This window comes from Podospora bellae-mahoneyi (genome assembly GCF_035222275.1).
Source record: "Podospora bellae-mahoneyi strain CBS 112042 chromosome 1 map unlocalized CBS112042p_1, whole genome shotgun sequence".
NCBI classification, from domain to species: Eukaryota; Fungi; Ascomycota; class Sordariomycetes; order Sordariales; family Podosporaceae; genus Podospora; species Podospora bellae-mahoneyi.
The window spans coordinates 1,645,328-1,672,613 of NW_026946359.1; the positions used below are offsets into that span (position 1 = coordinate 1,645,328).

The window sequence follows — 27,286 nt, forward strand, 5'->3', positions numbered from 1 at the left end:
CCCCAGCCACAGCGTCGCCAAGATGGATCCGCTAACCTCAGCCTTGTCGAATCTGCGGGAGCCACGGCGGCGGCGTGGAATTGGTGAATTGCCTTCCTCGCTGGTCGCGGTAGCTCATGGCCTTTCCGCAGAACATCAACTTTTCCCCCACACACAAAACGGCGGCGCTGACTTTGATTCTCCTACCTTTTTGTTGAGCCACGGCAGCGAAAGAACCTACATCAAATACGAAGACGATACTCGCATCAATCTTCTCAACTGGCCCTCTCACCCTGGCCGCGCGAAACTTGACTGGGACTCGAGCCGCGACCCAGATCCCGGCTTCGAACCCATTTCTTTCTGCCCACCGCTGCTGAGCCCGATCCGGTTTTTGCCTTCTTCACAAGAACACGAGCATCACGAACTTGACGAGCTTTGCGAAACGAAGGAACCCCCCCCGCAACACACATTCTCATCCATTTGCTTTGCAACAATGTCGAATTCCAACTCGACCGACCCAGCGGGTGTCGAGAGGACCAGGCCCCTCTTCGAGGTGGTCAAGAATGACAAGAAAAGGGTTGCTTACTTCTACGACTCCGACATTGGCAACTATGCCTACGTTACAGGCCACCCCATGAAACCGCACCGGATACGTTTGGCGCACTCTTTGGTGATGAACTACAACGTCTACAAGTTTCTCGAGATTTACGTAAGTTTTCTCACTCATTTGAGCGACAAACCGGAAGTCCCAAGTGGCTCCTGCTTCTCTCGAAAAGATGCTGACAGCCACAGCGTGCGAAACCAGCTGTTACGAGCGAGATGACACAATTCCACACAGACGAGTATATCGAGTTTCTGCAAAAAGTTACTCCCGACAACATGGACTCCTTTATGAGAGAACAAGGCAAATACAATGTCGGGGACGATTGTCCAGTATTCGATGGACTCTTTGAGTTTTGCGGCATCAGCGCTGGCGGTTCCATGGAAGGCGCGGCAAGGTTGAACAGAGAAAAGTGCGACATCGCAATCAACTGGGCGGGTGGCCTGCATCACGCGAAAAAAAGCGAGGCTAGCGGCTTCTGCTATGTCAATGGTGAGTCCATGCAGCTGTCGAGCCTCGCCAATGACAGAACCTAACCTTGGTTTGCAGATATCGTGCTTGCGATCCTCGAGCTGCTCCGGTTCAAAAAGCGTGTTCTGTACATCGACATCGACGTTCACCATGGTGACGGTGTCGAGGAGGCCTTCTACACCACTGACCGTGTCATGACGGTTTCATTCCACAAGTACGGAGAATACTTTCCTGGTACTGGCGAGCTTAGGGACATTGGAATTGGTACCGGCAAGCATTACGCCGTTAATTTCCCTCTTCGCGACGGCATCGACGACGTCGCGTATGAAACCATCTTTGAGCCCGTAATCACGAACGTGATGCAATATTACCAACCTGAGGCTGTGGTCCTTCAGTGCGGCGGAGACTCTCTCTCTGGTGATCGTCTCGGCTGCTTCAACCTCAGTATGCGCGGACATGCGAACTGCGTCAACTTTGTTCGCGGCTTCAACTTGCCAACTCTGGTTCTCGGAGGCGGTGGGTACACCATGCGCAACGTCGCCCGCACATGGGCTTACGAGACGGGCCGCTTAGTCGGCGTTGAGATGGATCGAGTACTGCCATTTAATGAATATTACGAGGTAAGTACACGTACTGAAGTGCTCTTTACTTTGCCAGCTTCCTAACCCGGTATAGTACTACGGTCCGGATTACGAGTTGGATGTGCGAAATTCCAATATGGAAAACGCAAACAGCTACGAATACCTGGAGAAGATCAAGATTCAGGTCATCGAGAATCTAAAACGCACAGCCCCTGTCCCTTCCGTCCAGATGCAGGATGTACCGCGCCAGTCAATGGGTGTCTCTGATGACCAAGACGAGGAGATGGATGACCTGGATGAAGATGAGAACAAGGACGTCCGCATGACCCAGCGGCAGTGGGAGAAGCGTGTTGAGCGCCAAGATGAGTACGAAGACTCGGACGATGAGGATATGGCAGCTGCCAACGGAGTCTTCAAGCTCAATGGGAGGACCCGACAAGAGACCAACTTCCGCAAAACCAAGGAAGACGACACCATGGAGGTCGACAGTGGAGTCGCCACACCCGCTGAGCAGCCAGTTGAGATTACCGAAAACGATGATACTATGATCGACGAGGCCCTCGCCGAAATCGCAGCGGAAGCGGAAGCGGAAGCACAAGTCAAGGAGCCTGCTGCTACTGAGACAGCACCTGAGGCTCCAACAGCAGCGGTTGACGGCGACGGTGACGTGGATATGGGAGAGGTTACAGAAAGCAAGGCGGCCGAAACAGTGATCAAGACCGAAGATGTCGAAGAGCCTGCACCTGCCAAGCAGGACGACAGCCAGTCTACGGCTGTGGTATCGCCAAAGAAGACCACGGAGGTGGCAGCTCAGCCATCACGCACATCCAAGTCGCCAGAGCCAGCTGTTGCCGCCGACAAACAAACCGAGAGCGTGCCGGAGGCCAGCGAGGTGTTGCCACCGACAACCACTCAGGACAATACGACCAATAGTTAGGTAACCCGCTGGTTGCATGACCTGTAGTGTAATGGCTTGTGCCAAGGCGTTCTGGAGCTCATGAATTACTGGTTTTGGATGGGTGGTTTGTTTTCGTCATGGGGAAAGGTGTTTTGAGGTGGCCATTCTATAGCACCCCTATCGTGCGTTTTATACCTGGGAGAGGCAAAAAGCCGGCGGTACATCTTGATGCGTTCACAGAGTTATGGGTTGTTTTGCGCTTCAGCGCCACGAAGTAACCTCACGATTGCTATATTTTTTGGAATCTCCCAGTCTAATCTTCACTCTGGATCGCACATATTCTGCTATCTTGTCGTGTTTCTTTTTGTTTCTTGACGTGGTCCTTTGCACATCACTGTCTCAGCTTCACCGCATGTTGTTGTCAGCGGGGTGATGCGTTGCTCAAGATAAGGTCAATTTGTCTTGTTCCTTGGAGAAAGATCCCGCTGCCAAGCATTTCCCCAAACTCCCTAGCTTCCTTCCTTGTGGAACACGATCTGCGGGTCGTCATGCAGCCCTGCAGGCTGCTCCCACAGGGTTCTGACTGACCCTCTGGGGATTCCTGCAGCATGCAGCAGAGGAGGGGGAGCATGAGGAGGGCCTTGCCCACCTCTGATTTCCCATCTTTCCTATCTCTGAATCGCTAGAAGGAATGGAGCGATCAGGATCTGCTATTACACGACGATGACGATGGGCGTTAAAGCTTCAGGGGCTTTCAGGGGCTACCCTTGGAGCACCCACTGGGCCTTATCGGTATCGCGAACACTACTCCCACGGCATCAACACCTGCGCGGCTTCCTGACGGGTGCCTGCATGGCGGGCTTGGTACTGGGGCTTGTTGTGTTGCTACAACTACATGGCTCGTTTATTGATTTCTTGTGGCCGTTTTGGAAGAGCAACACCAACGGCAGCGATGGAAAGCCTACTGAACCGCCGCCTGCTTTCCGCTGGGCTGATATCACACCAAGTCCAACTCTGACTTGGCATCAGTGTTACTCTCCCGACCATGACTGTGCGCGTCTGGATGTGCCGATGGACTGGCAGTCTCCGTCGGACTCGGCCAGAGTTGTGCTTGCTATCATCAGACTTCGCGCAGTAGCAACGTCCGCGTCAAAGAATAAGACGGATTATCGAGGGCCGGTGTTCTTCAACCCTGGGGGGCCGGGGGGATCGGGCATTTGGTCAATGCTGGATCATGGCAGAGAGCTGCAAGCTATACTGGGCAAGGAACAGTACGATCTTGTTTCGTTCGATCCTAGAGGGGTGGGGAACTCTGTCCCCAGGATCGAATGCTGGAGTCAGCAGCAGGATAGAGGGGTGTGGAATCTGCAGAACAGTGTGCTCGGGACGGTGGATGCTCATCCGGGGGTGGTGTATGATGCGTATGCTCGCGCGCAGGCTTTCAGTCAAGTTTGTGAGAACAATCCTGACTTGGCAGGGGAGGATGGGATCCTCAGGCACAGCAGCACCGTGTATCATGCCCGGGACATGCTCGAGATACTGGAACAGATGGGGGAGGAGAAGCTCAAGTACTGGGGGTTTAGCTACGGAACCGTTCTCGGCGGTACCTTTGCCGCCCTGTGGCCTCACAGAATAGAAAGAATGGTCAACGACGGTATGCCTCCCTCACACTCTCCTATCACCAGCCCAATACTGACCTTGTTCAAGGCAACGTCGACTACGTCGAATGGTACCAAGGAGGCTACATCAACTTTCTCCACGACACCGACGCAGTAATGGAAGCCTTCTTCACCCACTGCCACCGCGTCGGCCCCCTCCGCTGCCCCTTTTACTCCCCCACCCCCTCCCAAACAAAATCCCGGCTCTTCTCCCTCCTCACCTCCCTCCGCGAATCCCCCATCCTGGTCACCCCCCCGCCTTCCAACCTCAGCTTTTCCCAACAACCCCCGGAGATAATAACCTACTCCAGAATCCTCCATCTCCTCTCCACAGCCCTCTACCAACCCCACCTCCGCTTCCCCCTCATCGCCCCCGTCCTCTCCGCCCTCGAGTCCCGCAACGGCCTCCCCTACCTCGCCTACACCTCCCCAGCCAACAACACCTCCCCCTCCACCCCGTTATGCCTTTCCGAGTCCCTCCCCCCATCCACCCCGCTCCCCTCCCCAAGCGAAGGAACACCAGACGCCTTCCCAGCAATAATGTGCTCCGACGCCTCCCACCACCCTCTAACCCCTTCCGAATTCGCGGCGTACGCCCTCATCCTCCAAAACATCTCCTACTCCGCCGGCGCGGTCCAGTCTGAATTCCGGCTTTCCTGCATCGGGAGGACGGTCCGGCCAAAGTGGGAGCTCTCCCCGGACTTTAGCTGGTCGCAGGGTGTCAAAACGGCGTTTCCGATACTGTTTGTCAATAACGATGCTGATAATGTTACGCCTTTGGTCTCGGCGAGGAATAACTCGCGGGCTTTCCCCGGGTCGAGGGTGCTGGTTCAAGAGGAGGGGTATGGGCATACTAGTCTTGCGGCGGGGAGTAGGTGTACTGCTGAGTGGGTGAGGAGGTATTTTCAGCGGGGGGAGATGCCGGACGGAAAGGAGGGGTGTAAGAGTGATAGGAGGCTTTTCGACGAGGAGGAGGAAATGATGGGCCAGGAGGATGAGCTAGGTGTGACGGTGAGGAGGTTGAGAAAGAAGGTCAGGATTAGGCCGTTTTACCGGGGCTGAAGGAAAAGAGGAGAATGTCGTTGGGCTGGGGTCTCTTTTTGATGAAGTCACACACGCACATATACCCCCTTGTTTGTTTCATTCCGCGTTATGATAACAATGATGATTTTTTTTTTTGTATTTTTCTTCCTCCCACCCATCTAACACACACATTACGACTATTATATCTACTTATCTCCCTCATGACGGCTCGTCAATGTCAGGTTGTTTGTCTTTATATCATATGCCTCCCAATGTAAATGCTCAGAAGCCCCCCAAAAAAACGCCTTTGCCTGGTCTTCCCTTCTCAATAAACGATACCGAAGATAAAGGCTCCAAACGCCTGTTCATGTCGTATACGAGTCCCAAAATGGTCCCAGAGGAAAAAACAATGCTTTTGACCTGCCCCCAAAACCTAGGCATGTCACCCCCCTCCCCTTATCAACACCGCCTTAGAAACTGAACAATCCACTTCTCCGCTTTCCGAAAGGATAAACCAGCAACGCACTCAAACTCAACCCTACAGAGATGTTGATCGCAACCTGAATAACGCTGAATAGCACGTTGAAAGCAGTGCTGTTCAAATCCGCCACCTCTTCCGTTGTCGTAAACGTCCCGTTGACAACAGTCCCGTTCGCCAAAATTGTCTCATTACGAACAATCTGGTTGGCGCTAGCAACGCCGCTCAACAAAGACCCGTTCACGGCCAGGCCTCCGGGCACTTGGACAAAGATGGCAGGCAACATGGCCGCCGCGGCAAGACCGTACCCAACTTTGCGAGCATGCTTGGTAATACCGGCTGTGATGCCCTCGGTGGACAAAGTCGGGGGTCCGTTTTCGAGGTCTCGCTCCTTCTCTCGCTCTGCAGCGGCTTTGGGATCAGACTCATCTGAATCCATAGCTGTCGATGACTGGTAATACGGGGACGGATAAGGTCCTCTCTTGACACGTCTCCGAAAGCGGCTCCAGCGTGGTTGGATCGTCCTCTCCCAGACATCGAGCATGTAGTTCTCAAAGTATCGTCCAAGGCGAGAGTAAAGGTTGGCGAGGACACCAATGGTCAGAGCACCGAGCGAACTGGAAACAACCGAATTGCCTTTGAAGAAGCGGGAAGAGTAATTGTTGACGAGGTAACCGGCGACCGAGATGATCACTTGGACTGTTGAAAACAATCGGTATTAGTATTGCGGACTTTGCAGAAGAAAAAACAGGGGAAAACATACCAGGTGTTTGCTTCCACTTCGCTTGATTGATCGCACACAGGCAAAGCGTGAACGGAATGACAAACAAAACGTAATAATCGGGCGACGGTCGCTGGAGGTACCACTCCTCGCCAACTGAGCAATGAATGGCGCTCGAGGCATTCTCGTCCATGTAGCCATAGATAACGGACCCTATGGTTATACCGTAGCCTAGGAAGAGCGTGTAGATGAGTGCATACACCATTCGAACAGAACCCGAGATCATCTGGTGGTTTTGGAGCTCCAGACTTGCGCAGAGGATCATGTAACCAGGGAGAATCAGAGCAATCGAGGCCTGGGCAAGGGAGGAGAAGCAGAAGAGCGTTCCACCTCTGATCGAACCAAAGGCTCGAGCCAAGCACGAAGTCAGAATAGCTGCCGTGATTTCGAAGACATTGGCATAGAGCTCATTGGATGGCGCCAGGTAGAGCTGGAGGAAACCAACCACGCAGCCGAGGATGAAGCAGATGGGCAAGTCGATGTACCGGCCCTCAAAACCGAAAGGAGCCACTGCTGCTGACGCTACCCCAGAGAGCAGGATCCGGAACCAGATGGGGAACTTCTCGTTACGCTTGTTCACCTCGTCGAGTCGGGTAGTAGCCTCATCGACTCCGATTCGATCATGGACAACCTCCTTGTAGATCTCGTGGACATCGCGCAGGCGACCAAAGTCCAAGCCCTGACTAGCCTTGATGATCTTGACCTCGGTAGTGTGCGTCTGACTGTCGTCGAAAGAAATCAACATGATGCCAGGCAGATACAGAAACTGGCCTTCAATGCCAAGAACGCGAGCAGACATGGCCATGTAAGCCTCGAGACGATGGGTTGGCGCGCCATAGATCATCAAGGCGTTGCAGAGCTTGATCAGGTAGCGATGTCGATTGATGATTTCGGCGATGTGGATCTTGATCTTGTATTCGTCGACCTTCTTCTTCGACTTTGCCGTCTTCTTGTACCGTTCTTTCTCCAACTTGATCTTCTCTGAGACGGCATTTTGGATGTCCTTGTTGGTTCCGGGGGCGGCAATCATGAAAGAGGACTCCATCAGCCCAGCCAGAGTGCTGGTAGACTGTCTCTTCTTGGATCGGCGCCCCTTGTCGGGATCGGGAGTCGTAGGCCGAGACGTAGGCGGAGTGCTAGAAGGCGTGCGGTTTGGAGTTCGACTGGGTGTGCTGGGGAGGCTGGGGATTAGGAGGTCGGCGGTCGACGTCGACGCCGAGGCCAAGCCATTTTTCTCATCTGTGCCGTACAGCTTAAGAAGCGTTCCCAAGATGCCACCCTTGTACTTGTCCGGGCGGGGGATGTACTCAACATCGTGATCAACAGGGGTTGCTGTCCCTGACCGTGGAGTGAATGAGTGCATGAGTGGGCTTTTGCGCCGGGTGTGGGTGCGAATAAGCCTGTCCGCCTCTTGATGGGCGTTTCTTCGATACCTGAGGGAGTCGTCATTGGCAGGCAAAGCGAAGTCATGCGTCTGTGCAGTGTCCGAACTCCCCAATAGGCCCTCACGATCTCGAGAAGCCTCCTCTTCCAACTCGGTAAGTTCAGCAGAGCTTCTTCCAGACGGCGGGGCTGAACCGGTGCCCACCGAATAAGCAAGCCGATCAGCCCGGTTCTTGGCTTCGATCTCGGACTGATGCTGTGTAGCGGGTGATTCGGGAACGGCCAGAAGTGGGGTCGACTTCCGGAGGACCGGGCGGGGCTTGCTCGGGGGTACTGGACCACTCAGGTGCTCGGGCTTCAAGATCTCAGCCAGGGCGGCAGCGAGCTGCTCCCTGTTAACAGAGTCTCGATTGGCATTGTGGCCATCGGTCGGGCTTGGACTCGGTGAGGGTGAAAGGGAGAAGTAATCCCGAGCCTCTGTTTCTTGATCGGTGGGGGTAGGGGTTCCGTAATAGTACCCAGAGTGAGATGGACCAGCCGTGATCTCGCTTGTAAATCCCACCTTCTTCTTCTCCTTTCCCTTGTTGGATGATGACTGTGTGTTGTTGGCGGGTTGCTCAGGAGGTGGTGACTGCGGATTCTCCTGGCTGTCGTCACCCGGCTTTGTGGGATCTTCGGGTGGGCGTGGTGCCGACATGGTGACTATATTGCTTCTTTTCAGACTTGCCTTTCAAAGTCTTGTGGTTGACGGTTAGATGGAAACTGGCTGTCTCGGGCCTGAGATGGTACTGTATCAGAGAACGACAGTCTCTCAAACAAAGATGGGGTGAGTTGAAGTGTTGACAGAGTTATTGGCAGCGGGAGAAAAACGAGTGAAGAAGCCCCAACCTAGGTTGAGCTGTTATGTTCCGATTCTAGCCAGAATGACGTGTGTAATAGAAACAATCGCGGCAAGGACGAATGTCGAGAGCGCTTGACGGTTTGCGTTTCAGGGGTCACAGGTACAGCTTCCGAAGGAAGGAAGCGGGATCTGTAGGCAGGTATCCGCCTCGCTTCCTGGAAGTGTCGATCGCGGAAGCTTTGTGGTGAGAGAGTCTCCAGGATGAGGTTGGAAAGGAAGACCCAAACTGATTATCGAAAGCTCGAAACAAAGAGCCGGCAAGAGTTCTGAGATGATCTTCAAAACAAACCTGAGGCGAGAGACGGGGACGGGATGACTTGTCTCTTTGGACCTTCCAGGCGAATAAATTTGCATCACTCCCCTGCCAGAAACCATGCTGATGCTGTGGAGGCCGTGGCTGCAGTCCTTTACATTACATTACACATTGAAAACCTTGCAAACTCAAAGAAAGCCGACTTGGCCGAAGGGGAGGAGCTGTCTGAGAGGACAGGAGACACATGTGGAGCCGAGTTACCGTTGCGAAGCTTCTTGGCTACCATGGATGCGATTGATCCATTCTTCCAGAGCTCCTGGTAGCTCCACCGGGCCGCTGTCTGGATGTGCTTGGGACCTTGGGATCTTCAGATCCTGAGAAGGGCTTGTTGGGACGGTGTGGTTCGGACAGCAGGGTCCCCTATAAAGAGGGCGGGCGATTCTCAGCGCAAACAGCGATGCTCTGTGCGAGCCCGCGGTATGTACAGTGTTAGGCAAGCGTTTCCTCTTTATGCAGCTAACACCACCGGTGCTCGTATCTCGAACAGTGCATTTTTCTCCCGCCACTTCAGTGGGCCGGGCCGATGCTACCGACTCACAGTCCAAGGTCCGATGACGTGTTGGTGGTTACTTTCCGCCGGTGTCTGCTGCTTGGCCGTGGAGCCGAACAATCGCCCCGATATTCGCCTCCGGGAATCCACGGAGAGCCCTACGCGGACATAAAACTGAAATGATGCGCACCGCCCGACAGAAGCAACAAAGCTGGGTTTGAGGATGAAATTTGCTTATATCGTCGATCTTATCGAGATCCACCAGCACAAGCTGTGACAGTGATGAGAAGAAATTGGCTTTTGCTGCCCAATGGCTTTTGCTCCATGACTCGAACTTCCATGGCGCCGGTGCCATGGCTTTTGGTGGACGGGACCAGCAAAATGTGGCATGAGGTGCCAGGTTAGCTAGGTGATTGAGACGAGCCAGAAGCGATACAGTTGGGGCGGAATAAAAGCTGTCACTGGCAGCCCAGAACCCACCAATCGAGATTCTAGACAATCATCATGCGGCTCTTTTGCCGTGAACCACTTCGTCGTGGTTCGAGATGCCTATCTAGTCCCTGCAGAAACAGCGCCACCAGGTCAGGTACAGGAGTATCCCTGGATTGGGCACCGCCTTGGCAACGATTGGCCCGGGCTTGGGGAAGGGTTTCCGTGCCGAGTCAGAAGCCAAACTGGCAGAAATCCATGCTCTGTTTCAGCAAAAGCCATCTCTGACTAGAGCAAGCAGCACGCCAAGAGACCCCAAGGTCCCAACGGCTTTGCCAGCTGCATTGCAGACAGATCACGACACGAGGAAGAAGACAAAATGCACCTCGATTCTTCTCATCCATTGATGGACACTCTGTAAAATTCAGAAAAAAACAAAGACCGCTTGCTAAACCCTTGGGCAGCACGAAGTGAAAAAGAAATCACCGCTTATTTTTTTATTTCCCCCAGAGCTCCCCGACCATGAATTAATGCGAAGTAATGACGAAATTAGCGTTGTCGTACTTTTCGGCCTGGCAGAGAACCTTTCCTTGCGGGTTCATCAGATGCACCATGGCCGCTCCATCGATCCCAACATTCTTCCCACGCACTGTCGTCGCCTCGGTATCGAGAAACCACAGGTCCTGGAAGCTGGCAAAGGGAACCTGCTTGTTCGTTTCGGCCTCGTAGAAGTCCTCCAGAATCCACTCAACATCCCACCGGCACAGCTTGGGCCCGCTGGTCAAATTGAGCGTCATTGAGTAGCCGCGCTGAGCGTTTGTTACAATTCTTCGGTAGCCACAACCTGGTTAGCACTTTGCTTTTTGTCGGAGAAAGAGCTGCTGCTAAACTTACATCCTGCCGCTGGTCGCATCGTGGGCTGTGATGTTGACGGACATCCAGTCCCCTGGCTTGACTGGGAGGTTGGCGATAGTGTACGCAGCACCTGGATACCACTCCCACCAAGCTGATGCACTCTGTCCACCGTTGGAGTTGACCTTCCCCCCCACCCACCAAATGTATGTCAGCCAGTGATTATCTTCATGTCAAAGAAACGATGCAACAACTTACCACGGTAGTGACTCCAGCTTGCAACAAGGTCTGGTTGCACTTGGCTCCGTCGATACCGATCCAGGCCGCCGCATATTGAGGCGGAGGGATACCAGCTCGTAACGTCAAGTCAGGGACAGTGAAATACCCAAACACATTGCGGATGGGGTCCGCATCGTTTGATCGCGAGGAGGCACCACACCAGTTGTCACTATAACTGATGTCGTTGTTCCCTCTCTTGGCGGTCACATTCTGGCCTGTGGCGACGGTTGCGTTGCGGTGTCCACGTCTCCGGTGCTTCAACGGGGGAATCTTAACGAACTGAAGCTTGGAGGCATCAGCAGCTTTGCCGTTCTCTTCTAGTGACACGGTGAACTCAAGTCCTGTGACGCCTGTTGTGGTGATCAGGGAGATGGCTCCCAGGAGCAGAGAAAATACCGAGTGCCGCATCTTGATGGCACAGCAGCTCACACTACCGGAGGGTACGGGGTTGTGGCTGGGATGGTGGTTGATGACTGGTCTTAAGTTGAGGTTACTGTCGATCCTGAGCAGGGCAATCCGTCAAAAGAGAGCGGGCGATCCGGGGTAAGCTGTCTTTTGTACGGTGACGAGATTTCCCGGGGAACTAAGGATCGAGATGAGCTGAAGGCTCTTCAGTTTGAGATGGCGGTTTAGCGAGCGTGTGTTGGGGGTGGGCAACCAAACCCAAAATGAGCGGCAGTCAGGGTCTGTCTGGCGAGAAAAGAAAGGTGTCACGGTCCGGTCGGTCCTGGAATGAGCGAACAGGAAGAGGGGATCAGGATCACGACGCGCAACACAAAAACGATCTGCCGTACTTGGAAGTGTGTGCAGACTGGATGAAGAGGTGGTGGATGGTTGGTGGTTCAAAAGGCATGTATTCCCTAAAGCCTTCCAAATCCATCCATCAACAAGCCCACCCACCCCCCCCATCCTCCGGTGAGCTGATGGTTTTGCCAATTTCACCACCCCAACCCATGGTTCTATCGTCCATGCCGGTGTCCAGCGATTGGGCTCCGAGTTCCTGCGACAGCGACGTCCCGTCAGTGCGTTGCGACAATCCTGGAATTCGCCCTTCAATAGTCCAAGATTTTCGCGGGGCTAGCGCACCAGCGTAGCATCGACACCACCTAACCGGCCACACCTTCAGAGGGTCAACCGAGCCGGAGTCGCTTGTGGTCGGCGAGCATGGGTGCGATCTTAAAATAACTGCTGGTAAATTACAGGCAGGGCGGCCCGCTGAACGCTCTCGGCGTCCTGCATTGCGGTTCCGTGCTTGAAAAGCTCTGCTCTACTCTATAACGGCCCGTCGATATAGCTTCTAGCTGGCCTTTACAGCACACCACGGACCCAACCAGCCATGCACCAAGACCCAGCCTAGACCTTACCGGTAGTGCCAATCTCGGCCCAGCTAACTCTCTTCATCGTGGCTTGCTTGGTAGAACCAGGGTTTTTGACATCTGTCAGGCCGCTTTGGGGAATTTTGTGTGCTGACAGAACTTTGCTAAGGTTTTTCTTGGAATCATGGAGTGTACGGTGTGATAATATCAGCCACGTGTTGGCCAAATGAATGAGGCTCTTCCGATCGGTTCTCATGCAGGTGGTGATGATGTGCACACCGAGGGACACTATATTGCCTCGGTTATTGGTAGAGATATTGGCAGCTAGCTGCTGGATGTTGATGACATGTACATGGTAACGGTATTCAGCTATCAACAGCTTGTATGAGTAAATAATAAGGTTGTTGTCAAGTCATGCCTGTGATCGTTCTGAAAGACAGCCGAGCCAATCTTCACAATGACAAGTCAGAGCTAGCTGGGTCTCATCGACACCGCCTGGAAATTCCCTCATCTTCTAGTCTTGGATCTGGTCCACAGCATCCCGTTATCCCGTCGATGGGGAACCAAGAAGCTGCTTTCCGCACATGACCCTGGTCCATGGGATCGCACATGCATTGCAGTCACCTTATCAGCCAACGTCCTCTTGGCTTGTTGAGAATTTCCTAGATTTTCATATCACCACGATTGGATGGACCCGGGCTTTCACGGCGACTTGCATACGCAAGTTCTCCTGGTGAGCCTAAGCTCAAGCACCCACCTCCCTCAGGTGGCAGTATAGCTGCGGCTCGCTTGATATCCGATGAGTGAGTGGGCCTTTCCATGATGTAAGTGGGTTCAAGGTTAACCGTCGCCGGGTTATTAAGTGAAAGAGCACCGGAGCAGCAAAGGTTGGAAACCTCGCGTTGAGGGCCATCCCGCCTTTGCCCCTTCCCTTCAGCAAATGAGACAGAAATTAGATGGCTCCTAGGAAGGACTCCGCTGCCCAACACAAACAGAGATCGATCGGTTGTTTACGATGCTGGTGGGAACCGATTGGTTTTGTACCGAAGACAGCCGTCCAGTGAAGGAGCGACTTCTTTCGACTTCTTTGATTCATTTCTCAGCAACATTTCCTAGGTGAAGTGTACCGTATTCTGTCAAAAAGATTATTCCATAACGAGATTCATTCGAATTTACCCTTTAATTTGCCCTTGTGTACATCATTCGGTGCAAATTCATTCCTTTTCCTCGCCTCGAATCATAACGTAAAGAATCATCCCTCATCTTGCTGTCAAGTGAGCGTTTGCTTATTTTTTTTCTCTTTGCGGCTGATCTCCCTAGGTACCTAGTCGGTCTCTTTGAACCAAACACAAGTTTGGATCTCGCCTTGTGTTGGTGCGGATTTTGAGTGAGAAGAGCTATTTCACATTCATGAGACCAAACGCCAACTTTCATGGGGTTTTATATATTCTTTAAGTCCTTAATGAGTAGCGTATAAGCACCCTTGAGGATATTACGAGTTAGAACATATTTATCACATGAGAGCATAATACCAGGGTCAAGTGAAGCTCATCCGACCCGCTGTTTATCTTGCTTTCGTAGAGTCTTCAGTGGTGAGGATGATGGAGCTGGGAGTTGACTCAATGAGCATCTTTGCAACGATGGTTCCATGTGATTTGATTAATTTTATTCTTCCTCGCATCCTCATCTCACTCATCTCACTCACCTCAGCGAAATGGTTACACGGGTACACCACTCACCTTCACCTTATTGCTCAAAGATTGGACAGGCACACACACACACACACCACAGCTCTGCCCAGCTGTCCACAGCCGGAGAGCCGAAAAAGGTACAAAAGATTCGCCACGCTCCCTCGTGTTTGTGTTTGTAAGACCTTCCACGCGGCCATCTTAAACAGCCCAGTTGTCTGCCCACCGGTCGGCCGACAGAGCACACACTTGATCATTGCCCACGCAACTGCGCAGCCGTGGCTTCATCCAGATCATCACATCACCATCACCGTCATCATTGAAATAACCGAACTCAGCCGGCTCAGCTAACCTTCTAGCCCCTTCCACAAGTTACACCAAATATTTCTGCACTTTTGCATCATGAAGCCTCGTCAATCTCCCAAGGTCGGATCGGGTATCGGGTCTGACAATGAAAGATCGGCATTTTCATCGCGCCTCATTCACTCAGCTACCTACATTACATCAAACAGCACTTTCAACAGCCCAACCGGCTTTCCCGCTCTCGAATATGCTTGAACAGTTGTCAAAGATGGACCAGATCAACATGCACATCGCATAAGCATCGACAGCCTCACCACGCCAGTTTTCCTGAGGGACGCAGACCAAGCCGGCCTGCAGCAAATCTCTGCCACTCAAAATCATCTGTGAAACAAGCAAAGAAATCCCAAAACAAGCCTGAAAATCAGAGACAAGACCCAAGCCAGGCCATTTCGGCTCCGTACATACCCGTCTACATGCGCTCGCTATGTCATGAGAGTACAAAGACAGCCCTGAAAAGTGCCAGAAGCAGATTTCCATCTTGATGTTTGTGTCGCGGAAAAGCCCGTCATTGATTTGATCATTCCACTGCATAAGGCAGAGAACATCGGGACAACACCACACATCACCATGACACAAGGCCAATATAAGTCGGAGTTCGGGACCGTCAAGTGCAACAATAATACTACATCCTGTTTTTTGCACATTTGAGCGGTGCGGGCAGCTGAGAATAGGTAAGGTAGAGATGCATGATCACACCTACGGCGCAGCCGATTGTTCCGAATTTTTCTAAAGGCAGATAGATCAACGGACCAACTCCTGTTCGTCGTACACAAAGCCTGCAAAGTCAGCCTCATACTCCAGTCCTCAGGCTTTCATCACCGATGTAAAATGGACTATTTGCCTGTCTGGTTGACATCTCTTGCGATATTAGCATCTGTCTCACGTTACCGATGCGTTGAACGTTCTACTGCACAGATTCAAAACACCGGTGGCAAGTAGGTGTTTGTGTGGCTTCGTTGGAGTAGAAGTAGTGGTAAGGTAATCAAGGTCATGATCAAGGAGAATTGTCAGGTTATCTCATTGTACCCAAAGGTGTACCTGGAACTGCGCAATGTGTGGTACCCTGACAATCACGTGTATTTTTCACTGCCCACCCAATGACGCATTTTCTTTTGTTCCACAAGCACACATACACACACACACACACACACACACACACACCGAAGTGGTATGTCTCCGGTGTCGGAGGTGAGGAGTTGGAAAATCGATCATGGGAGGTCACACCGAGCGTGGTGGTTAGCGAGCACCACTTTATGGTCACCACTGCGATCAGTTCATTCAGGTCATGTTAGGTAAAATTGTCCAAAAAGTTCAATTGTGTCCCACGGTATCAAGCTGTTGCCCCTAGTGCTCAGTAACGCCTTTCCTTAGCCCTCCAGATCCCAGGCTGATATCCAGTTTTCCAGGAGTAGCCAATTTTGTGCCCATTTTCCTCTATCCAGTGCCTTGCCAAACGCTATGCATATTGTAATCCAACCCCTTACCCCCCCGCCCCAACCCCCCCCCAAAAAAAGAAAAAGAACCGCGAGAAAACAATGAAAACTGTGGAAGAAAAGAAAATCAAGAGGATCAGTGAATATGCTTCAACATCCTCAAGTATTTCTCCCCCACCAACTCCCTCTCCCCTTGCTTCGCCCTCAACCTCGAATCCTCATCAAAAGTAATAGCTTCCACATCCTTCCCCTTCCCCTTACTTCCCCCGGCTACTTCCCTCATCTCAGGCATAGCCTGTCTCAGCAAATCCTTCAAGATCTTCACCCTCGGCAGCTGGCACCAGCTAGCCTCGTAAACCAACCACTCCCCCAAGCTCTTGATCAACGGCTTATCCTCCGGCCTGATGGTCTCCCCAAGCACGCACGCCAACCTCGCAAAACACCCCACAAGCATCACCCACCCAACCGCATCCTCCGCGCTCGTGCTGCCCGGCGGCTGCTTAAAAGCCACAGTTCCGCACCCGTCCCCCCCCTGCGCAACAAGCCCCTTGAACGACCACCGGTACGTATCCGTCATGAAATCCTGCCCATCCTCCGAAAGCGACAACCCCGTAGCAGAATTGGCAGAGCACCAGTTCATCCTCATAGCCAGCCCGTTGATATCCAGCTTGCCCCCCTTGTCGAACTTGTCAAAGCACTGCCTCATGCTCTTTGCCGAGCCGAAATAGGCGTTGTACCTATTGCTCTTGGCCCAGACAGACCTCCTCCGATAAGGCGGGACAAGCTCGTCAAGGCAGGATTCGAAATAGAGGGCAGACTTGGCCAGGCACTCCAGCTGCCTGTACGTCCAGTACCCTCGCTCAGGGACGATGTGGATGTGCGTGAAGCACTGGTGGGAGCTCGTGACTTCAAAGTTCGCCTCGAGGACATGAAAGAGGGTGTAAATCTTTTTGAGCCAAGACTCGTGCTTGGTCGCTGTGAACCTCATGAAGGGAGACACAAGCTTGATGCCGAAGCGGTGGTCTTTGGCGTGGTCGGGGATGCTGGCTTCGGTGGTGATGGTCCATTCGCGGGAGGAGGGGCTGTCCAACACCTGGACGGCGTAGGATGATGATGATGATGTTTGTTTTAATGGGGAGGTGATGACCGAGTTGGGGATGTTTTGCTTGGTGAGGGTCCGGCTGAGCTCTTTCTCGAGACCGGCCGACTCTTTGTGGTCGAGGGTGCGGCTTCGGAGGACGAGGCCGAGCTCCATGCAGAAGCGGAAGTCGGGGACGTCTGGGCGGTTGATGGTGACGGTTTGTTGGACTGGGCTGTAGTGGTATGAGGTGGAAGAGGAGCTGTGGTGTGAGCGTCCTGTCGAGGCCGACGACGGCGAGGGGTACCTCGTGTTGTGTGGCATTGTGGTTGATGATCTTTATGAACTGGTTGTAGATGGATAGAACGTAGACAGTTGGAGTGTTTCTCAGAAACTTTGGAAGCTCAAGTGGAAGGTGACGAGGAACAGAGGTTCAATGTTGGGAGAGGTCGTCAGGGGATTATATGGCCGCTGGTATGTGTGTGTATGTATGTAAGTATGTAAGTATGTGTTGTTGGTCAGTGACCGCCGTGCCAATGATACGGCCAACACAAAGCTGAACAAAGAAACACAGAGTGACAATGTGACAAGCTCATGACAATAATTCCACACCTGCGGGGACCCGAAGGCCCTATATACCAAGACCATTCTGGATGGATAATGTTGAGGGAATCGTCTGCCTGGAGGCAAAAAAGAAGACAAGGGGGGAGGACGGTGTTACAATGCCGTCTGAGGACGTCATGTTGGGAAGCATGTATCATGCAGCCACGACAGCCACCACTCCGATGAGAGACCCGGCATGCACAATTGCGGAGAACAGGAGCTCGCCATGATGGCTCAGCCGGCGGAACGAGGGGGGTGAGAGGTGGAGGCATCCAAATCCTCGCGCTGCAGGTCATAAGGAAAAAGAGGGGTAGCGGCGCTTTCCGCAGGCAACCATCGTCAAATCAGAACTCCCCAGTGTCACGAGGCAGAACTCGAGGTGAAATCCACTATCCCCCTAGGGATTCAGGACTTATCTGCCAGCCGGCCAACGGCCGCTTATCCGAGGCCGCCAGGCGGCTATGGCTACACAACGGTGCTGTCCTCAGGTTCACCCCCCCCGCGTTTTCCCCACTTGCTCAGCCTCTGAGTGCATTTGCACGATGGACATGTCAAGATTCCATTGGGTATTGATGCCTGAGGACAAGTGAAACCCTGCAGTACCGAGAGATTGGAGCCGATATCAACAAAGAGTTTCTTGTTGTCCCCCAAAATAAACACTGCCACAATGACGGGACATGGAGCTACTCCGTATCCCACTTCCTGGCGCAGAGCCGCATTGAGGCGCGCGCTTTTGTTCTGTGGGGTCATTGACGGGGACGATGCTTTTCCCATAGGGCTGTACTACGAGGGCGACTAAACCACACTACTCCAGACAAGCGCAAGGGTCCTTCAAAAGAGCCAACGGTAAGTTTCATGTCCACATCAAGAAACTGGCGAGGGGTGATGGCTTCATTGGGATGATGAATGAGATGCGGCTCTTTGAATGACAGGGGACTGTCTAAGCGCGAGCTGAGACCAACGCGGACCCAGTGGAAGGGAAATTGTTCCAGACGGCGCGTAACAAAATGAGGGTGCAACAATGAAGTTTCTATTCTCATTATGTTTTAGACCTGCCGCAAAGTTAGTCTTTCATGTGATGATAATATTTTTCTTGTGTAGGTGCTTTTGCGTTGTTGAAACCTTGCACTCATTCACCAAAACCACAGCTGTCATGAAAAGCCTCATGAGAGCTTCACCGGAAATGAGTGAGACCCAATCAATCCTGCCGGGTGGGCATCCGATTGCTGCATCAATCTCTTCACTCACCCACCCTCTCACAACTCACAAAGCATTGTCACTGCACCAAAGCCTCCTTCAACAGGTTGCACCCTGTCTGAAAAGTGATGCAAACAACAAAGAACAACCTGAGGCTTCAACCATATCGGGCCTCATTTTTCAGACACGTCACAAGAAAATCATTTCTTCAATGGCCAGCTGAAGAACACGCAACCTGCTTCCGTATGTTCCCCTCGGACCCGGACAAGCACTGGCAGATCGGACTGGTGCCTAGTGGCCGGAGCCTGCCTGGTTCCGACCTGCATGCAGGCACCACCACCGCTTGAATCTTGATCTGCAGAACAGAACATAGGTAGTATCACCCTTAGTGGAGCGAGAATTGAGTCATGGGGGATCTATTAAACTGAAGAATTTGTGTGACATCGTGTCTTGATCGGCAATTGAAAGAGGTGACCTGGTGGCTTCTAAGTAATGTACCTTCCGCCCTTTGATCAACCTGCCATGCAGATATGCATCCGAGTCATCAGATCGGATGGCAGGTTCTCAACTGTTTCTTCTTGAAGTTGGAAACGTGGCCATCCCTTATCTCTTGCCTGTCGATCATTATCATGGTACAATCAATGGTTACGGCTATCCAGAGCAGAGGTACTCAAGAGCTGCAAATCCTATCAGCAAACAAGACAATCTGTCAATGGCAAACAAATCACGGAACACAGGTTTGAAATCTATTCTCATTTGATGAAATCAAGGCATGATGGCATTCCCACGCCCAATGAACCAGATCCCACTTGCCAATAACTCTAACCCAACCCAAACCCGCCTGCTAAACGTACACAAAACATGATGGAAAAATGACCCCCTTACTCGCAAGCCCTCAACACCTCCTTGATACTCTCCGCCGACTGCTTCAACAGCTCCTTCTCCTTCTCATCCAGCAACAGCGGCACATCCTGGTGAGCACCCGCCCTGTTCAGCTTGCAAGGCATGCTCAACGCAACATCATCCACCCCAGCATACGTCCCCACCCTCGAAACCGTCACCAAGGCATCGCCATCAGTGATGATCGGCTCCAAGATGCTGACCAGCACCGAAGCAACACCATAGTTGGTCTTGCCCTTGCGCTGGATAATCTCGTACGCCGCGTCCTTCGTCCTCTGGGAGCAACCGTCCATGACCTCCTGGTCGTACGGAATCCCCTTTTGCGCCGCATAGTCCCTCAACCTCATGCCCGCAATCGAAGCAAGGGACCAAACCGGCAGCTGACTGTCACCATGCTCGCCAATAATCACCGCGTGCACGTTTCGCGGGTTAACGCCAAACTGCTTGCCCAGCTCGTGTCTGAATCTGGTCGTGTCCATGGCTGTCCCGGAGCCAATCACCCTCTCCACCGGGAAACCAGACAACTTGAGAGCGGCATGTGTGAGGACATCAACGGGGTTGGTCGCAATGATGAGAATCGTATCTGGCGCGGCGGCGGCGATCTGGGGGATGATGGACTTGAACAACCCGTAGTTGGTCTTGACAAGGTCCATTCTGGTCTGACCTGGCTTTTGATTGACGCCGGCTGTGACGATGACGGCTGTGGCTCCCGCGCAGTCGTCGTAAGAGTCACCTACACGAACGCGGGCCTGGGCATAGTGGGCGGCGTGGCTCATGTCAATGGCCTCACCCAGGGCGCGGTTCTTGTCGATGTCGATGAGAACGATCTCGGCTGCGAGCCCTGATAGGAGGAGGGCATAGGCGGTAGTAACACCGACGGAGCCGGCACCGACAATCACGATCTTGATGGACTGTTCTCTTGGTCAGTTCTGAAAAGGCCTTGATATGAGCAGAGATAAGGAGACGGACTCTAACGTTGGCTGCACTGGAGGCAGGCATTTTGGCGGTTGTGTAGGTGGCGTGCCACGTGCTGTCTAGTAACTGCTGTTGCTGAATGTGTTGTGTGTGTGTGTGTGAAGAGAAGAGTGTTGGAGCAGATCGGGTCGTCACTCGTGGGGAACGTTGGAAGCGAAAGAGGGGTTGTGGTTGTGGTTGGCAAATGCCAAGACTTGATGCTTCCGTCCTGGACAGTGATGAGGGTTGATTCTGAGGCCTGTCGATGATATAGAGGATGTTGATGATGCTCCAAAAGCTGTCAAGAGGTTTCAGGAGGCTTATAAGCTAAACGGCAATATTGGGTTCCGACAGCTTGGTCCCTGCAGTGAGCTGAGGAATGAAAGAGTGGATTGCATGGAGTGTTGTTGGGAGGGATCATGGCCTGATCTTTTGTTTGCGTAGATGCTTGGAGCGGCCAATTAGTGGGGTGAACTGAGCCCAAGGCGCCCTTCCACCGACTGACGCTCATCCACTGTGACACGACAGATATCGGAGCATTTTTATTCGTTCCCGCCAACATCTCATGCAAAGAACTGGAAATTGGAGCAGTGAGATGCGCGAATAGATGCCGAGGAGGGAGCCACATGGAAGGGCCAAGACCTCAACCCTGCCAAGGTGGGGGTTAGGGTTTACCGCATCATCACGGATGGCGCCGACGACCATGGTGATAGGTTCAATTTTAATCGTGGAATGATTCAAAGGTAAACACTGATTTACTGGATATCCAACCAAGGTATCTTAGACATCCATCTACGCAATCCAGAACCAAATCCTTTGCAACCAGTTCTTCGGCACAGGCTTAACATCGCCCTCACACCACTCATCCATTTCCTTCTTGCCCGTCACCACATCGATATCAGCCAATGCTTTGGCCAAGGGCGTCCTGTACACAATTTTGTGTCCCACATATAACAACAAAAATGCCGGAATAGTGATGTACGCCGCCAAAAAGTTCTTGTAGTCGAACCCCCCGTCAGCCGCCTTGATGGCAAACACTTGAAATCCGTTGGTGAGGGTAAGAAGCGAGATGAGAACCAGCACAAACCAAGAGAGGTATGGCTGCCCGATCGTTTTAAATGGCAGTGTGTCTAGTAGACCCTGAAATTTCAGAGCCGAGCGGAAGCGGAGATAGGTGATGAGAACCACGATCCAAGCGATGAAACCTGAGATGGTGGAGATGTTCATGAACCAGGTGAATACTGTGGCGCCGTTTTCAGAGACGTTGAGGTAGGCCAGAAGCCCGAGCGACCACGTCCCAAGGACGGCGGCGTAAGGAACACCTCTGCGTGTAGTCCTGGTGAAAATATGTGGTGCTTGGCCGGTTGCCGCCAAGGAGTACAGGATACGTGATCCAGAGTAAAGAAAGGCATTACCGGCTGACCACGCAGAGGTGAGAATGGCGGCATTGATGACGTGGTTAAGGCCACCAATGCCTGCTTCCTGAATACCGATGACCCAGGGAGAGGCGTTGGCGTTCGACTCAGGGGACAAAAGGCGCGGGTGATCGGATCGGACGAGACAGCCGAGAATCAAACTGCTGACACCGTAGAAGATAGCCAGACGGTACAAGAAGCGGCGAGCAGCCTTGGGAATGTTCCGCCGAGGAGCAACAGTTTCACCAGCCGCGAGACCGATAAGCTCAGGGGAGGTGATGAAACTGAACCCAGCTCTGACAAATGCCGTCCAGTATGCCAAAAAGTTGCCCCAACTTCCCGTTGCCACATATGGTTTGATGGCGCCAGGATCATTCCAAGTCCCGAACCCAATCGCTTCCCTGTTGGGCGCTCCGCCGGCCATGATGACAATTCCCGTAATGATCAAACCCAGAATGGTGATCAGCTTGATGCTGGCAAACCAAAACTCGGCCTCGCCAAACACCTCAACGGCAATGATGTTGAGAGCCAGGCAGACAACCAAGATGATCGTGATCCAAACAGCAGCATGAACGGGAGTGTCCCAGTAATCCAGCAGGATAGCTCCCGCTGAAGCTTCCGCTGCCACCAGAATGGCATACGCATACCAATAGTTCCAGCCGGCCGCAAAAGCCAAACTGCTATCGACATACCGGTTCGTGAAATATGGTAGCGTGATTCCTCTCATCGGAAGATAGGTAGTCATCTCAGCAATCGCGTTCATCACACACCACACAACAAACATCTGTGACAGGTAACCCAGCCATAATGGCAGTGGACCGACAAGCGCGAGAATTCCACCAGAGCCAACAAAAAGACCTGTTCCGATGCTGTTGTCCGTGTGAGCTGCCAGTAATTCCTGATGAAGAGAGGGAGATTTGGGCAATACTTACGCGCCACCCAGTGCCAAAAACTGAATGTGTCTACTTTTCAACCCACGTTGAAGTTGCGAGTCCTTGTCGAGCGAGACAAGCCCGTCTAGCAGCTCGGGGCCACTGCCGCTTTCAACCGACCCTTCGTGCTCCGACTTCATTTTTGGTGTATCCTCCCAGCCTGGAAGTCGAGTTGTCGACAGGGAGAAGGTTGGATGGCCTCGAACAAAGATGACTGCTCACGAGACTTGGACAGGCGTAGATAGGCACATGAAGGCTGTACAGATCTATGGAGATAAGTTTTGATCTGGCGCGGTTGAAGGTTGTATGTAGACCCGTTTAACCTTTGTGCCACCTGCACGTTTGTTGCCGGCCGATGAGACCCGAGGGTTTGGGTCAGGAAGAGCGGATGGGGTATGGTGTTGATCAAATGTGAGGTAGATGTCAAAAATATGCCATTGATTGGAACACAGTAGGTAGCGCACCCAATGCCTTAAGTCAGGCTGGCGCAGAGGAAGGACGTCACCGACGGTTGGGGTCAGTGCCGGGGCAACGTCCGGGGAAGCGGATGAGGAGGGGTGATGGTAAGAAACCTGATAGGAGATTGCAACCATGGCAAGGAATTCCAACCGTAGCATATCTGGGATTTTGTGTGTTCTCTTTTCGGGGTGATTGGCCATGTCGCTGACTGCTGATCCGACCTTCCTAATTGGAAGGCCCTCGAATTTGACAATGGTGGGGTTGAACCCTAGAACCGTGTGAATGCCGATCTGAGGTTTCCCTGCCCCACTACAAGTCGTGTAACATCAACACTGTGACCTTCCGATCCGCTCACAGTCTTCCACCGTAGCTACCCGTTTGCCATGGCTTCGGTAAGAAAAGAGGTATCGCGTTTGGAACTCGACCCAGGAGTAGGTGATCCCGTCGGACGGTGGCGGTGAGAAGAGGCGATAAAAGGCACGCTAGAGGACGTGCTCGCGTGTGGCTTTCGCCATCAACGGCTGTTGAAGGTTCTCCAAGATTTTGAGAATCGGTGAGTGGATCAAAGTTAGAAATGCCGTTTAGAGACACCCTGCTCAGGAGCCAATGTGTGCTCAGAATTATGACATCACATGACAACGGAATGTCTTCCGACACCCAGCGTTGATATGCATTTGAAGATCTAGTCCAGCAAAAAATATATCCCCAGATCATCAATTCGCATCGATACCATCAAAACTATTAGTTTTTTGCTGATTTGACACTGCCCAAAGTCCAGTTGACAAAAATACTCCGTACAGCGAGGGATGCTTGATCAACTGATAACAGTCGGAAAACGGAAGGTCGCCCTTCCCGCCAAGTCCAATCCTTGCAAACCCCCAATTAATTTTGCAGACCACCTCACATCCTCACCACATCTCGTGGTCCAAAGAAGTTTTCCATCTTTCCATCTGGACCATGCCCCAACCTCCCCTTCACTCCGAAACGACCGCTTGGCACTTGATCTCAACATTGAGCCTCTCGTTGGGCAGCGCAGCAACCTGAACGCAAGTCCGAGCTGGTGCTTTGGTGCGGTCTGGCCAAACTTTGTTCCACTCGGCGTTCATGGCGGCGTAATCGCTTCGAATATCCGTCAAGAAGACCGTCGCGTCCACAACACTTTCAAGACCACATTTCCCGTCCGTGGCCCCGCGAATGATGGTTTCGATGTTCCTCAGAACAGCTGCTGTCTGTGCCCCGCAGTCCAAAATGTGTGTTCCGTCGGCCTGTGTTTCGCAACCTTCGTAGGTACCGTCCCCGCGTCGACTCGAGGTACCCGATACGAATATTGTTCGCGCCGTGCTTGGGATGGTGCGGGCATGAGGATAGTTGGCCAGCCCCTGGGCTCCAGTCGCTGGCAGCAAGTAGCCTGTTCCGTTTGGTGATGCCATTTTGCGTTTGATGTAGTCTATTGTCGACAGGATATGGTAGTTTGAGGCCCAGTTGGTGATACTTGACACCAGACGTTGTTATACCGAAGCCAAAAACCCCTCCGGCCCCTCACTGAGGTCCCGTTCGATAAGCGCCAAGCGCCGGATCCCGTTTTGACCTACCTGACCCGCCTTCCGTCCCGACCCGCGATTTGCCGACACTACTGCTCTACATCACTGGCCTTGAATCTTGTCTCAATACATGTGACATATTCACCAGAGCACCATATTGTCCTATTTCTACCCCTGGATAATCCAATAGTTGTTGTGCCATCACTAAAAGTGTTTTGAAGTGTTGCTCTTGTATCGACAAATATGTCGTCCTCGACCTCAGACAGACGGTTGAGTGAGCTGTGGAGCTGCGTTACGCTCGACGAGGCAAGCTCACTTATAGACTCCACAAGCAGCCCCTTCTCACTTCAGAACTTTGTTGGAGGCCAATACATTGCTCCTCATGACTCCTTGACCAACTCCTCGCAACACATCACCTCGTTCGAGCCAAAGACTGGTCGTCCCATCTACACGCTTCCGTGTACTCAACCCCATGCCGTAGAGGCGGCCATTAAAGCCGCCAAGGCGGCTTTTCCGTCATGGAGCAAAACAGCCCGTGCAGAGAGATCGGCCATTCTCTGGAAAGTGAGCGAACTGCTCCAGCAAAACAGAGAAGTCTTTGCGATCTGGGAAAGCATCGACCAGGGAAAGACACTGGATAGAGCTAGGGTAGAGGTTGATAGGGCCATATCCAACTTCTCGTAAGAGATCAAGAAAAGCTAGGCGGTATTCTTTCTCTTGGTGGCTGACAAAGAGGGCAGATATTTTTCAACCTTTATCCTCCACGAGCAAACAGCCGCGCGGATGGTGGATGGAGTTGCTCTTACCTATGAACATCGCTCACCAGCCGGCGTATTTGCCCTGATCTCACCATGGAACATGCCGTTGTTTCTGCTCACCTGGAAGATTGCACCTTGTCTCGCCTTTGGTTGTACGGCTGTTGCGAAGCCAAGCGAGGTGACGAGCATGACGGCCTTCTGTGAGTTCATTCGTTGAATCGCCACTCATATGCTGTGCTAACAACTGCTTCAGTGCTGGGTGATATCTTCCAAAAAGCCGGAGTCCCACCTGGAGTCATCAATATCATCTTCGGCGACGGAGCAACAACCGGTGCCGCCCTGGTGGCATCGCCGTTGATCAACGGCGTATCATTTACTGGAGGCACTCAGACCGGCATTGCTATCCGCCGCCTTACTGCGCATCAGATAGGGAAGCATCTTTCCCTCGAGCTGGGCGGCAAGAACCCGACTTTGGTCTTTGCAGACTCGATGGTGCCTTCAGTGCGAGAACGTACCATCCGGGTTGCTGCCATGGCTGCCTTTGAGAACCAGGGAGAAATTTGCCTCTGTGGCTCGCGGATTTATGTTGAAAAGTCTGTTTACAACGACTTTGTCCGCGACTTTACGGCTTATGTCAGGGAGAAATACGTGCTGAAGCAGACTGTCGGGGCGGTTGCCAGCTTGCAGCATTACGACAAGATCAGGAGATATCTCGAGTTGGCTGCGGAACAAAAGGCGACATTTCATCTTGGGGGTGCTCCGCCAACTTTGAACGAGGATGAGGCCCAGGGATACTGGATCGAACCGACTATCTTGACGGATGTGGCCAAGAATTCGGCGATTCAGATTGATGAGATATTCGGCCCCGTGGTGACCATCACTCCTTTTGACAATGAACAGGAGGCAATCCAGCTTGCGAATGATAGCGAATATGGACTGGCAGCCATTCTACTAACGACTGACGGAGCAAGGATGAGACGTGTGGGAGAGCAGCTCGAAGCTGGTTTGGTCTGGGTCAACTGCTGGTTGGTCCGAGAGCTTGGAACTCCTTTCGGCGGAATGAAGAACAGCGGAACAGGAAGAGAAGGAGGCGAGCATTCCAGAGACGTGTTCACCGTTGTGAGAACACTGCATCTGCCCGCCTACTAGGACCCTATCAACACCATGGCCGCAGGGCACGTGGCGCCCACGATGATAGCTGAAAAGCGGCTGGACTTTGGACCTTCCACAATGGTCAGCTGGATGCTAAGCGACTATCGATACGACCAAGCGTTTTCCTGGATCTACAGGCTCAGAGTTCACCGGGTTTACCGCAACAAAGCTCGCCGGCATTAGCGCAGTCGGCTTGTCGCGGGTATCTCTCCCGGGCACAGGACGGACTTGGGCAATTGACCAATCAGCGCCGTATCCGTTCCGCCATCCGTCATCCGACATCCGCATTTTCGACCACGACAAACAAACAATTGCAAGCCTGTGCCTGGTGCTGCATGTGTGTGAACGTGATTGGATTTGGGGTGGAACATGACATCACG

At 52.7% G+C, this 27,286-nt stretch overlaps 9 protein-coding genes across 9 annotated transcripts; 3 read left to right on the top strand and 6 right to left on the bottom strand.

Annotated features, from left to right (window-relative positions):
• Positions 1–22: 22 nt before the first annotated feature.
• RPD3 (histone deacetylase) lies at positions 23–2,569 on the top strand (the record flags this gene model as incomplete). The annotated part of the gene is made up of 4 exons (XM_062873787.1): positions 23–688; positions 772–1,072; positions 1,130–1,671; positions 1,727–2,569. The coding sequence occupies 4 exons, from the start codon at positions 23–25 to the stop codon at positions 2,567–2,569; spliced, it is 2,352 nt and encodes a 783-aa protein (XP_062736860.1).
• A 602-nt stretch (positions 2,570–3,171) lies between these two features.
• QC761_105340 (uncharacterized protein) lies at positions 3,172–5,584 on the top strand. The gene is made up of 2 exons (XM_062873788.1): positions 3,172–4,184; positions 4,238–5,584. The coding sequence occupies exons 1-2, from the start codon at positions 3,254–3,256 to the stop codon at positions 5,248–5,250; spliced, it is 1,944 nt and encodes a 647-aa protein (XP_062736861.1). The 5' UTR covers positions 3,172–3,253; the 3' UTR covers positions 5,251–5,584.
• Positions 5,348–8,550, bottom strand: QC761_105360 (uncharacterized protein; the record flags this gene model as incomplete). Its single annotated transcript, XM_062873789.1, has 2 exons — positions 5,348–6,388; positions 6,453–8,550. 2 exons carry the CDS (start codon positions 8,548–8,550, stop codon positions 5,682–5,684), a joined length of 2,805 nt encoding a protein of 934 aa, XP_062736862.1. The 3' UTR covers positions 5,348–5,681.
• A 1,963-nt stretch (positions 8,551–10,513) lies between these two features.
• On the bottom strand, positions 10,514–12,413 carry QC761_105370 (uncharacterized protein; the record flags this gene model as incomplete). Its single annotated transcript, XM_062873790.1, has 3 exons — positions 11,097–12,413; positions 10,881–11,023; positions 10,514–10,814 (listed from the first exon to the last, which is right to left on the bottom strand). The coding sequence occupies exons 1-3, from the start codon at positions 11,523–11,525 to the stop codon at positions 10,514–10,516; spliced, it is 873 nt and encodes a 290-aa protein (XP_062736863.1). The 5' UTR covers positions 11,526–12,413.
• Positions 12,414–16,053: 3,640 nt separating this feature from the next.
• On the bottom strand, positions 16,054–17,319 carry QC761_105380 (uncharacterized protein; the record flags this gene model as incomplete). The annotated part of the gene is made up of 1 exon (XM_062873791.1): positions 16,054–17,319. The coding sequence occupies one exon, from the start codon at positions 17,317–17,319 to the stop codon at positions 16,054–16,056; it is 1,266 nt and encodes a 421-aa protein (XP_062736864.1).
• A 2,146-nt stretch (positions 17,320–19,465) lies between these two features.
• Positions 19,466–21,248, bottom strand: QC761_105390 (uncharacterized protein). Its single transcript, XM_062873792.1, has 2 exons — positions 20,665–21,248; positions 19,466–20,606 (listed from the first exon to the last, which is right to left on the bottom strand). The coding sequence occupies exons 1-2, from the start codon at positions 20,692–20,694 to the stop codon at positions 19,677–19,679; spliced, it is 960 nt and encodes a 319-aa protein (XP_062736865.1). The 5' UTR covers positions 20,695–21,248; the 3' UTR covers positions 19,466–19,676.
• A 193-nt stretch (positions 21,249–21,441) lies between these two features.
• On the bottom strand, positions 21,442–23,698 carry QC761_105400 (uncharacterized protein; the record flags this gene model as incomplete). The annotated part of the gene is made up of 2 exons (XM_062873793.1): positions 22,997–23,698; positions 21,442–22,933 (listed from the first exon to the last, which is right to left on the bottom strand). Exons 1-2 carry the CDS (start codon positions 23,134–23,136, stop codon positions 21,442–21,444), a joined length of 1,632 nt encoding a protein of 543 aa, XP_062736866.1. The 5' UTR covers positions 23,137–23,698.
• Positions 23,699–24,164: 466 nt separating this feature from the next.
• QC761_105420 (uncharacterized protein) lies at positions 24,165–26,903 on the top strand (the record flags this gene model as incomplete). The annotated part of the gene is made up of 3 exons (XM_062873795.1): positions 24,165–25,676; positions 25,737–25,954; positions 26,008–26,903. The coding sequence occupies exons 1-3, from the start codon at positions 25,240–25,242 to the stop codon at positions 26,901–26,903; spliced, it is 1,551 nt and encodes a 516-aa protein (XP_062736867.1). The 5' UTR covers positions 24,165–25,239.
• Positions 24,430–24,885, bottom strand: QC761_105410 (uncharacterized protein; the record flags this gene model as incomplete). Its single annotated transcript, XM_062873794.1, has 1 exon — positions 24,430–24,885. The coding sequence occupies one exon, from the start codon at positions 24,883–24,885 to the stop codon at positions 24,430–24,432; it is 456 nt and encodes a 151-aa protein (XP_062736868.1).
• Positions 26,904–27,286: the final 383 nt, after the last annotated feature.

Excerpts from the sequence above, each read along its gene's own strand:
- QC761_105390 (XM_062873792.1), bottom strand. The coding sequence starts at position 20,694 with ATGCCTGCCTCCAGTGCAGCCAACGTTAGA. Across the intron at positions 20,607-20,664 it reads CCAGTGCAGCCAACGTTAGA|TCCATCAAGATCGTGATTGT; the intron begins GTCCGTCTCCTT and ends CCAAGAGAACAG.
- QC761_105340 (XM_062873788.1), top strand. The coding sequence starts at position 3,254 with ATGACGATGGGCGTTAAAGCTTCAGGGGCTTTCAGGGGCTACCCTTGG. Across the intron at positions 4,185-4,237 it reads AGAAAGAATGGTCAACGACG|GCAACGTCGACTACGTCGAA; the intron begins GTATGCCTCCCT and ends ACCTTGTTCAAG.